The 11,727-nt window shown below is 37.2% G+C and overlaps 1 protein-coding gene across 1 annotated transcript in view; it reads right to left on the reverse strand.

The window, feature by feature from the left end:
* LOC103797859 (echinoderm microtubule-associated protein-like 5) overlaps positions 1-11,393 on the reverse strand; it is a gene marked incomplete at its 5' end in the record, with an annotated part of 35,893 nt that extends 24,500 nt beyond the window's left edge. Inside the window, 5 exons of the mRNA XM_009070096.1 lie at positions 1,403-1,411; positions 7,887-7,901; positions 9,393-9,519; positions 10,244-10,442; positions 11,217-11,393. Of these exons, the coding sequence (XP_009068344.1) occupies positions 1,403-1,411; positions 7,887-7,901; positions 9,393-9,519; positions 10,244-10,442; positions 11,217-11,393 (527 nt within the window). The remainder of the gene's footprint in view (positions 1-1,402; positions 1,412-7,886; positions 7,902-9,392; positions 9,520-10,243; positions 10,443-11,216) is intronic.
* Between the last annotated feature and the right edge of the window lie 334 nt (positions 11,394-11,727).

An 11,727-nucleotide genomic window follows, 5' to 3' on the forward strand; every position in this document is an offset into this window, starting at 1 on the left:
ATACATTTTCGCTTTTTTAAAAGGTGCAAAAGCTGAAGGTATTTTTCATTTGCTGTTTAATGTGCAGGAAAGTGACTAATGGCACACACAACACACAGTGACCATACACCTGTATGCATAACTGGCTGCATGCTCAAAAACTGTGTGCAAACAATGGGAAAGAGGGCATGAATAGCATTTTGGGGGTCAATGCACATAGGGATAGGGTCAGTTTGAACACATGGAAGGAGAGTTCCAGCCATCTATCATAAGGGAAATAAATACCTTAATATTGGCAATTTATTTCCAAAATTAAAATACAGTTGGTATATATATTTTAACATTTCTTGTTACAAAACCATAAAAATTGAATACCATAATTTTGAAGTCATATGTGAAACAAATAAATCCCTTTTTCGTGGTTTTAGACAATGCTTCAATTTTATTTATACTGTTAACCACATTGTCTTGTATGACATATTTCACTCCCTGTTTTGAATAGTGACAGTGAGTTTCTAAAGTTACTAACACAACAATGGATGATTTCTCTAGAATAGGGCAGATACAAACTACCATCAGTTCTTTAAGTTCTGTGGTAAGTTATGACAATGTCATTTACAAAATTTATTTCTGTTTTACAAATCCAAATTATTTTGGGCATGATTTCATAGAGCAAATTATAGTTATTGGTACAAAAGTCCCTTCCTGTAAGGGTAGCCAAAGCTGCACTTTGTACTTAGGGGGACTTGAAGAGAACTTAGCAATTGATTTTGCACTACTCTTCAGCATGAAGTGACTTTCACTGCCTTCCCCAAAAAGGTGTTGACAAGCATGAAGTATAGAAATAATCTGCAAATGTAAGGAGGAGTTCCTTGCATTTACTCCTGGCAAGATCTTCAAAGTCACTTGTGAAACTTTAGAGGTCTGACTTCCACTAGAAGATAACGAAACCTGGTAGTTTCTACACACAGCTTCTTAACAAAAATTTGTTGCAACTATTTGCATGTATCCTGTGAGTACTAAGTGGCAGTTTATACACAATAATGCAGATTTAGGTAATCTAATACTTAAATGATTTAGCGACATATACACCTTGACATGTCAGGTGAGTCTGTCCCATCAAATGTAAAACAAATGTCCACTAGGGACAAATGTCTATATTTTAGCAAATATTATTGAAAAATACTATCTGTAAAACATAGGCAAATTTAATAGTTCATGGAGTTAATTTTATATTGGTAGTAAATAAATATCTAGCTTATTGTATGAAAGAACTAGAATAAATCCATATAAAATTTGCGATAGAGCAATATTCTGAAGAGTGATAGGTGCATGGTACAGCACCCAACATGAGAGATGGCTTTGTAAGGAAAATGGGAGGTGACAGCAAGAGATGGATTAGATAGCAAAATAAAAGCATTACCTGGAACCTCTTTTCAGCAGCAGATGGGAAAGAGAAAAGGATTACTTATACAAGTTTGGCTGAAAGGTAGGTAGGTGTCAGTGAATTATTCATATAAATAATTGTTAACGACTTCCTGGATTGTTTACTTCTTTTTACAACAAGGGGATTATTGACTTCATTATTTGTACAGAAAACTCCCATTCACTTAATTGGGAATTATGAATATGAGTTTGCATGATAATATAATTCTTAGGAAAGACTCCTACTGCAAAGAGAAAGAAAGCAGAAGCAGACCCAGAAACCTCTGAAGTACATGAAGTGTTTCAAGAGTTGGCAAACACAACACCTGAATTACTCAAAGAAAGGTTGGGCAAGTTTAACTTCCCAAGATGAGCTGATGAACACAACAGTCAACTTACTATTAGAGACAGACATTCAAGTTCACTCAGAAAAAAACATTGTTATACTGAAATACAATTGTCTCAGCTACTCAAAATGTTTGGGGTACTGAGCACTGCTGGCATACACTGCTTTTTCATTACTATTTAATTCAGTTTATGCTGACTGAAGGATATTTTGCACTGGATGAGTTTCCTCAGTCATGTATGATGCATACACCTACACTTTGACTAGATAAAAATCATTACTAACCATCAGACTATATAGACATGTACAGGTTATTTCCTGATACTTGTACCATGCATGGGCACTGCCATTAGTCTGATTAGCAGCTACACTTCCACTGTCTTGATCTGCTTTACTTTTAAGAGCTACTAAGCAACTCCACCGTGCCAGGGAGGACACTAGTTAGTCTTTTTCACTTATAAGTGAAGCAAAAATAATTTAGACAATAATTTAGGAAAAGCTTAACACAGTCTTAACAACTTACAAACGGATTTTTTCCCCCACTGAAGAATCTCTTCTAATTAGTTCTAACTTTATTCAACAGTGCAAGACTGAGGCACTAGTTCTTCATATAGGAAAAAGCTAAATTTTTCTCCCAATAAAATTCAAATGTATCTTGAACAGGTTTTACAGTCAATAGCATGCAATTCTTCAAGGACTACAGAGTTCAAATACCTGCAGATATTTTTCAGGGTAAGCGCTATGCAGGGGAAATGAGAGATTCTCCAAGAACGGAGCAGTTTTCTCTTACAATTTTCCTGAGTCCACTGAAACAAATGTTCATATAGTCAGAGGAAAATTTTTAGCTTTCATTTGGCAGTTTCAATTCTTTAATCTCCATTCTCATGATTTAAGCATGGAACAAGATTTTCCACATGGACCATGACATATCAAATTATTAACTAGCAAATATTTACATATATGGAGATATGATTGGATGCCTAAGTGGTACAAGGCAGATTTCACAAAAGGCTTTTGTGCCGTCTTCATCCCTGAAATATGCAAGGCTTAATTGAAGGTGTATTCAACCTATGTAGTAATATGCCTCTGTTTCAGTTATTCTTTGCTTGAAGTCTTCAATGAATGCACATTGTTCAGGTAACTTCTTAGGTTCTGTTGATAACAAAACTATGGTCTACAGAGATCAGAGCTACTAATGGTCTACCAACTACTACAGATAACGGAACTACTAACGGTCTACATAGATCATAACCCAAATACAAATCTTCCAATCCTCACCACTCGGCCATGCAATTGCTCCTCTGGACATTTCCTTTTTAGTTCCAAATGAGTAGGTCTTTTTCTTTGCATTCACAAAAGGAGATTATTTGGTAAGCCTTAATATTTTGGTTACTGGCTTTTTCACTTCCTCGAAGACATGAGTTTTAGCTCAGCTTTGTGAGGAAAAAGTAATTACCTCAAACTGGTAAAGGGAGACCATTCCTTTCCATAACGTTGCTCCATGCTATAGCTTGCAAATACAAGTAACTAATAATAATTAAATTTGTGCTTGGAAATCTCCTGAAATTTGAGGGGTTTCAATCTCAAGGTTAATGCCCTGCACTAATTTACATTCCAATGGCCAGAAATGTTGGCTTCAAAACCCCCTGTTTTCCAAAACTGTTTTTTTTAAAAAAAAGCAGTTAACTTAAATTTCCTGTAATCTAATTCATTCTGCAATCATGGTAAACAGAGAAAGAGAAGAAGCTGCGGATACAAAGTTCCTTGCTGTAATTTTTCGTTTTGATTCCTGGCTTCTCCCCTCTCCCAAATCACAAACGTTGACAGAGTGAAAGGAAAACATCAAGGTTTTTTACAAAAAGAGTTCTGGAATTTGTGTTATTTACAAGTCACTAGACTAGCAAACAGAAATATGTAATTACATTCTGTTCATTTATCCAGAACATATGGGAGACATTTGTATAAAATCTCTGAATTTCTCTCTCAGTGGCAATTACAAGGTGATAATTGTGAGGTTCAGATAAAGGGAGTCTCACTTCAGTAGCTTCCTCCATTCTCTCCCACTCCTTTGGAAGTACAATTTAGGTTTTTTTACTGCCTGTATTGGGTAAAATATATCTTCACTTTTGGATCTGTAAAAGACTAGTCTGTAAATAGTTTTTTAGTTCCCTTCCCATTTTGAATAAACAAGGCTCTAAAATAGGTCATGTATTTTTGCATATGCCCATATGTCCTGATACACACAGAAATCAGAAGGAATTTTGCCACAATGCCTGGTTTTGAATTGCATCTGAGAGTGAATGCAGAGCACCCAAAGAATATGCTAAATATGTAAACCACAGAGATCTTCTCATGCAAGAGATCTCAGCACATGGACTTTAGCTGCTTGCAGATCTTTAAAATTTATGGTGAAAAATTAAACCGAAACTCCTGGTTGTTTCGTTTAGAGATCTGTTGGAGCAACCATTCTTATGTAAGGTACATTAATCACAGCACTGCCCCTCTGACAGTGATAAACACTGAACTTCAGGGAGTATAAGAACAGAGTAAGAACGGCATGATATTCTCCAGAGTCATCTCCCAACCTCCAGTGATTTGCAGTTCAGGGGGTAGCTGAACCAGAAATGTTTTCAAAATTAACCATGATGGATTTCTCATCTGAGTATTTTACCTAGGAAAGAACTCTTAGTAAAAGATAGGAACAGTTTCCAATTTCTCTTGTGCTGATGAGTATCCATAAAGCTACCACACAACCCAAACTAGACACACAGTAGACATCTTTTCACAAAAAAATATTATCTTTAAACATTCTTATTCAGAAATTATAAATAACTCAAATTAAAGACCCAAGTTCTGCCACACAGTCAGTGCCATCCTGTGTTTTCAATGGAAGTCAAAATAAGTATTCCAATGTCAATGATACAGTAAGGCAGTTTTGCTACTAGAGAATGGCATATCATTAGTAGAGGTGGCATTAAACAACACTGCAGGAAGACCTTAAACCAGTTGAGTCTGAGTGAAATCCTGAGTTCTAGCATCCATAAATTTTTTGAAAATGTGCCCAAAATTTAAAGCTTCAACATATTTCTATTCAGCATATCAACTTTTACAGCACTAGCATCTCTAATTGTAAAAAAAATAAAAATACCTGTGGCTCATTTTCTTTTGAATACTGAATTGCTTAGGCAAGATTGTTAAAAAAGTCTGTCCCAGAAAAACTGGTGAAAATCATACTTATCCCTGAACGAAAAATAAAGGCAGTGCTGCCTGGAAGTACAAGTTAATGCAATTTATAGCTCAACTTAATGTGTTGGTGACAAAAATTATGAAGACATAGAAGCATCCACTGCTCCTAGTAAAACCGTGCTGTTGTGAAGGGCAAAACAAAAATTTTCACTTCTGCTATTGCAAGGAAAAATGTAATTTATGAGCAAAACCAAAAACCTAAGAACAGAAAACTATGTCTGTTGAAAATCAAAAATAATAATTTGTTCAGATTGGTGTTCTGGGAATGCATTCACATTTTCAATTAAGGGTCACTGGAAGGAAATAGTTATGCTATACCAAAAGCAAAACTCCATGTTCCATACTTCACAGAGAAGTTACCTATCCACCAAACTTCAGCATTTTGCCACTTCTTTTGCTTACTCTCTCTTTCTAACCCTAGGGATTAGATTATCTAAATTTTGGTATGATGTTTAAGATCATTATACATAGCCTTTGAGCTTGATTATCTTGTAGTATTTAGCTTCATCTTCTCCCATAGAGCATTAAACTCTTCCTACACTCTAATAGTAAAAGAGTCTCAGACAGTTTCTGATGAAAAATCTCCTTTATACATCAAGTCCATATTACTTGAAAGACATTCCCAGAAGCACACTCTACACTAGTGTGTACGTATGATCCTGAGAATACAAGGATTCCAATAAAGTGTTACTAGAAGCAACACATCTCTTCTAATTTTTGACAGTCAACAAGTCTACATATAACATGGAATGCCACAGATGTACCATGCATACTCTGAGCAGCTGTGTTTGCATGGCAGCATGGGTAGCAGAAGGGGCTGCAGGAGGGACTTTGTGAAAAGCCGCCAGAAGCAGAGCCAATGTCAGCCAGTTCCAAGATGGACCTGCATTCATCAAGGCCAAGTCCATCAGAAATAGTGGTAGTGCCTCTGGGGCTACACTCAAGAAGGAGGGAAAAGTAGTGCAACAGCAGTTGGAGAAAAGTAGTGACAATATGCAAGAGAAACAATTCTGCAGACACCACAGTCCGTGAATATGGAGGGCAAGGAGGTGCTTTAGGCCCCTGTTCCAGGCCCCATCACCATGTGATGAAGACGATGGTGAGACAGGCTTTCCCCGTGCAGCCTATGGAGGTCCATGGCCAAACAGATATTCCCCTGCTGCCTGTGGAGGATCCCATGCTGGAGCAGGTGGATGCCAGGAGGAGACTGTGACTCCATGGGAAGTGCAGTGCTCCTCCTGCTCCAGTGCAGGCTCCTGGCAGGACCTGTAGCCCCATGGAGAGAGGAGTCCACACTGGAACAGGTTTGCTGGTAGGACTTGTGACCCCATGGGGGACCCACCTAGAGTAGTCCATGACTGAAGGATTGCACCCCATGCAAAGGACTCATGCTGCACTGCAGCCCATGAGAAGGATTCATGTTGGAGAAGTTCATATAGGACTGTCTCCCATGGGAGGGACTCCACACTGGAGCAGGGGAAGAGTGTGAGGAGTCCTTCCCCTGAGGAGGAAGGAGCAGCAGTGACAATAGGTGATAAACAGACTGCAACCCCCATTCCCTGTCCCCATGTGTTGCTGTGGGAGGAGGTAGAGAACACAGTTACGTTAAGCCCCAGAAGAAGAGAGTTGTAGAGGTAAATTGTTTTAAGACTTAATTTTTATTTCTCCTTATCCTACTCTGACTTGATTGGTAAAAAATTCGGATAATTTCCCCAAGTTGAGTCTCTTTTGCCTGTGATGGCAATTGGTGAGTCATCTCTCCTTGTCCTTATTTCAACCCCCAAGCCTTTCATTATATTTTCTCTCATCAGTCCAGCTGAGAAGGGGAGTGATAGAGTGGCTTTGGTGGGCATCTGGCTTTCAGCCAGGGTCAATCCAAAAGTCTATATAAGTTATACATGCCCTGCATAATTTTTAGAGAAACACTGACTTTAGAGATGCACATTTTTTTTCCAAAGCCTAAAAAAGGAATTAATTTGATAGAGGTGCTACTGGTATGATCTAAAATTTAGATGAAGACAGTGGCTTTCTTGATTGTGTCAAGTTGTCCGCAGAAGGATACACAGAGATTAACACAATTCTATCATTTGGTACCACAGGGATGAGATTGCAATGTGGAAAGAGGGTTCAGGTAGGTATGAGAGGGATTGTCCTTTCTTAACCAGTGTAGGTCCAAGTCTCCTGGCAGCTCAGTCTACAAGCCTGCAGGGTGGCCTACAGCCTAAGTATTTGTTGTGTTACAAATATAAGAGCAGGTTTTTGAGTATGCATATATTCTAAATAGAGTATGTGCTAAAGCTCATTACCTAATGCAGGCACCTAAGCTAGAGGCTCCCACATGAGTGCTATGTGGACCTAGCAGCTCAGATCCTCAAGTAGTATAGACACATTGGTAAAATGTCACAGTCAAGGCAATAATGCTTCTCTCATGCCTGAAGCTTTATTAGGTCCAACATGATGCTGCAGACATGGTCATACTGCTCATACAGCCACTCCAGGCATCTCTGCAACATGCTCACTGCACTTTTTATGCTATGTTGGACCTCTACAACAACACTGTGATAGTCTTAGAGAAGGCTACAAGCAGTTACGCAAACTCTCTGACTACAACTATTGAAGTCAAGCTGTTCCTTGGCCACTCCAAAGTATTGAGAAGAGGATGAGATTTGATCACCTGCTCCCAAATATTCTATTTAGCATTCACTCATGTCTACTCAGAATGAGAACTTGACTTATTCTTGTCCCTTATCCCTTTTCTACCCATTAACAAGCCACTGTTTAATGGTAAAGTGGTAAATCCTTTACTTCTATTTCAAAGTGCGACTACTTTCCAAAGCAGATTAAGCTATCAAAATGCATTTAATCTTGGACTTCATGCAAATGAACTTACCTGACTACCCCTTGCCTTCATAGGAAGCAAAAGGGAAGAGTAACAAAAATAAAAATTAGTATCTATGACAATAGACTAACTAAAACGTTTACCAATCTTACACAATATTAACTTAAGCAGAACAGAAGTCAAAATACATACAGTAACCATAGCCTGGCTTTATTCTCCACAAAAACTTTGAAGCTTTAGGGCCTCAAACTTTTTAACAATGCAGGCAATGGAATTCTTTCATGAACTTTTATGCATTTTCACTCAGAACCTAATTACCTCACTGCAGAATTAATTCTCTTTAATATTTCATTTGAAACTGAAAAGCACAATTCATTCAGCTTCCAGAAACAATTATTGAAAGAAACACGAGGTTTACAATTTCACTGAAAAAACCCCAAACTTTAATCAAAGCATTCAATACCAGGCACATTATTTCTTTTTGATTTTCATATCAAATACATCTAATTAATAAAGAGAAAGGCTGTTCCTCATTATAAATGCAAGACAGGGAGCCCCAGCTTTATATGCAGGAATCACTCTCCTTCAGCAACACAAAGCAAAAGATGACACGAAACTGCCACAAATGTCAATTTGCATTTCTCAACAAGGATATCACAGATCTGCCAAACTTCACTGTGAAAAGAGGAATGAGCATCATAACAGAACTCCCTGCACTCCTGCGGAAAGTTTCCAATCTGCTATTTCTCTGTATCTTTACATCTAACTATACAGTCCTGTTCTCCTCACTTCCCTCTCCCTAATATTAACATTCCTCAATTGCTGTGTTAGGAAACCCTCTTTCCTCTTCCCTCACATACACTGTCCACATCTATTTTGCTCACAACAACTTTCAGTGTCCTGTGTTCAGCTGCAGATTCAACAACAGATTATATTCTAATCTACTTCACCTTCTGGTCTCATTGTACTCTGCTCCCCACCCCATTCTCTTCTAAAACACACAATAGTGAACCAAGTAATACAACTAAGACTGCAAACTAACCAACTTCATTTTCCAAGATTCCTTAAAAGAAACTGCAGAACCACTGTGGACAGAATTTTGCAAAGAAAGGCAGACCTTATGTGGAGACAAAAACAATGCAAGGAGCAGTTAGAGCTGAATTTGTCAGAGCAGTTCATTGGTAGAACCAAGCTGAGAGCTATCTTTTAATAAAACAATTGTACAGGTTCGTGCCTCTAATGCTATCACTAGATAACACTCAGCACTTACGTTTCAAAAAGAACATATTATCAAACACCAGCAAGTAACTCAATTATCTCAGGAAACTCCCCAAACAAAAATACACAAGTATCATTCAGAGTCTTTTGTGTTCTCAGAAGAAGATATACAGTCTAGTCCTCAGGCAAGACTTTTCTGTTTTCCTCCAAAGTAGTATTTAAACTCTTTTTATACATATCTTTTTAAGCTAAGAATTATATATTCCAATATAATTTTGTTTTACTATTAATCATCTTTTTCGATTGATTTCTTGGCTAGAATTATAATTTAGTAATTACCTTTCATCTAAGGTTGGCTCCTTTTGTTGCAGATGAGGTTTAATTCCAAACATTGGTCTAATGTTTGTTGATAAGGCTTTGATGGTGTAATTAATTTCATTTTCCCTAGTCACATCACTGTCATAACCTAACGAAACCAAAGGGAATACTATCAAACCAAAATAAGGTACTGAAAAAAAGGAAAATCAATTGTGCAAATTTCAACAATGTACTGGATTACAAAAACAATTATACTATATATTATTAGAAACATATATACAGAACAGAAAGAAAGCAGCTGGGAATCATGAACATTGTCAGTGACCCTAGTTAAGCCAACTAAGTACACATGGGATAGTTTTGAATGCTCCTTGACTCTTTAGTCATTTTTTCCACAAAGATATTGTAGAGATTTTTTTTCTTTTAATGCCTTTTATTAACAGAGGACCTTCAACCTGACACGTGCTCTAAAGATCTGGAAGATTTAGTGCCAGGCTCTTCTCAATTCCAGGATTCCATTATGATGGAATTAGTGCCCGAATCTATACTGTGATGATTCTGTTTTTATACATAGATTTTGAGTAGCTGCGTATAATTGACACTTAATACTTTTTCATTTAAAAGATGTCACAAGTGTGTTTATATCCTCTGACTCAAAGCAGTAAGCCAAACACTTCATTATCATTTCCTTCACAGCACATTATCAGTCCTTTCACCCAAAAGAAATTTTACTTAACCTTTTTCAAGAATCTTCACTCCTTAAGATCAAAACAATCATTCATAAATCATGGTTATTTCTAAATTAACAGTTTCCACTAATAAAGTATTCTTGAAATATTATAATCCAGCTAGTTGTATAAATTATTACTGACCTCCATCTTCTTCAGAATCTAGATCAGACTCTTCACTGTCACATTGCCTATCCCGATGTCCTTCCAGCTCATAAGTCCACAGCATCAGAGAGGTGTCTGCTCCTCCAACAGTGACCAACAAACTGTCATCATAGGTCCAACGCACATTTGTTACATGAGTACTGTGAGCAACATACCTCTTAAATTTTCCAAACTTTCCCTAAGAAGGGAAAAAGAAAGGCAAAGATCAAATTTAACCAGTCTGCTAGATAAAACTGAAATGAGCTGCCAGTGCACACAGACATGTTCTTAACTTCTTTACAGTTCATGCTTCAGCTGGTTTGCATTTCATATGACTGGATCATATGATTTGCCAAGTGCCTCTCCTGTAGTAACTTCATTAAATGCTAACCATATTACCATATCAAGCATGCAAGAATTAATTTAGAAACAGATTCCAGAAATAAACACTGGATCACTTTTCCTAAGAGAGAAAACAATTAAGAATAAAATTCATATAGAATATTTCGAGTCAGTACTTGTGCATTGCTACCATCCTTATCATGGCAATGTATCAAACATGCTTCTGGAATAGTTTTGCTATGATGCATCAATAAATAATATTAGAGCCCATCATCTTAAGAGAAAAATGACTGAGGTTGGACAGAATGAAGGCCCTTAAAATCATGAGTGAAAGGTAGAAGAGAAAGAGATGTTCATTGTCTTCCAAAGCATTTGCATTCTTACAGTTTCTCCTATGCATTTGCCACTGTCAGCAGCACGACACTGCACGAGAGGGCTCTGTGGTCTGACCTTGAATGGTCATTCTTACTCACTGCAAGCTTAATGCACTGCAAAGTTATACTGAATGCCTTCTCTGATCCTAAGGAGAAAACTATAAAAGCACTATTTTGTTCTGAGTGATGAATTGTCACAGTTTTGAAAAGGCAGATGTATTACCAATGTTCTCCATAAACAGGTGAAAATTACTTACCTTAGCAGGGTATCGGAACAGTTTCACAAATCCAAAATCATCTCCTGTGGCTAATACTTTACTATCACTAGTGAGGCATGAAGCAGTTACATCTGTGACTTCACCAATTATTGGCCAGATTCCTTCACAGCAAGAGCCCAGAACACTTGTCCATGATGCCCAGCCAATCTTTTCTACCTGCAAAAACAACCCATTTGAGACAGAGCATGATTCTTCCCAGGCATTTTTCTTCCATACCTGATCTCAAGAAAAAGTCCTTGCAAGGAAAGATATACCACATCTACAAAATCATATTGTAGCATATTAATAATTTATTTTCTTACTACTCAGAATGTCATTTGAGACCTGTAATTTTACCTCTATTAACTTTCAGTTTCAAAATTTAAAGAAGTGGTTTAAAAATTTTTACTTTGCCTAATAATAATAGTAATAGTAGTAATAGTAATAATAGTAATAGTAATAGTAGTAATAGTAATGATAGTAACAGTAGTAGTAGTAGTAGTAGTAGTAG

Source organism: Acanthisitta chloris, unplaced genomic scaffold, assembly GCF_000695815.1.
Source record: "Acanthisitta chloris isolate BGI_N310 unplaced genomic scaffold, ASM69581v1 scaffold11192, whole genome shotgun sequence".
Classification (NCBI taxonomy): Eukaryota; Metazoa; Chordata; class Aves; order Passeriformes; family Acanthisittidae; genus Acanthisitta; species Acanthisitta chloris.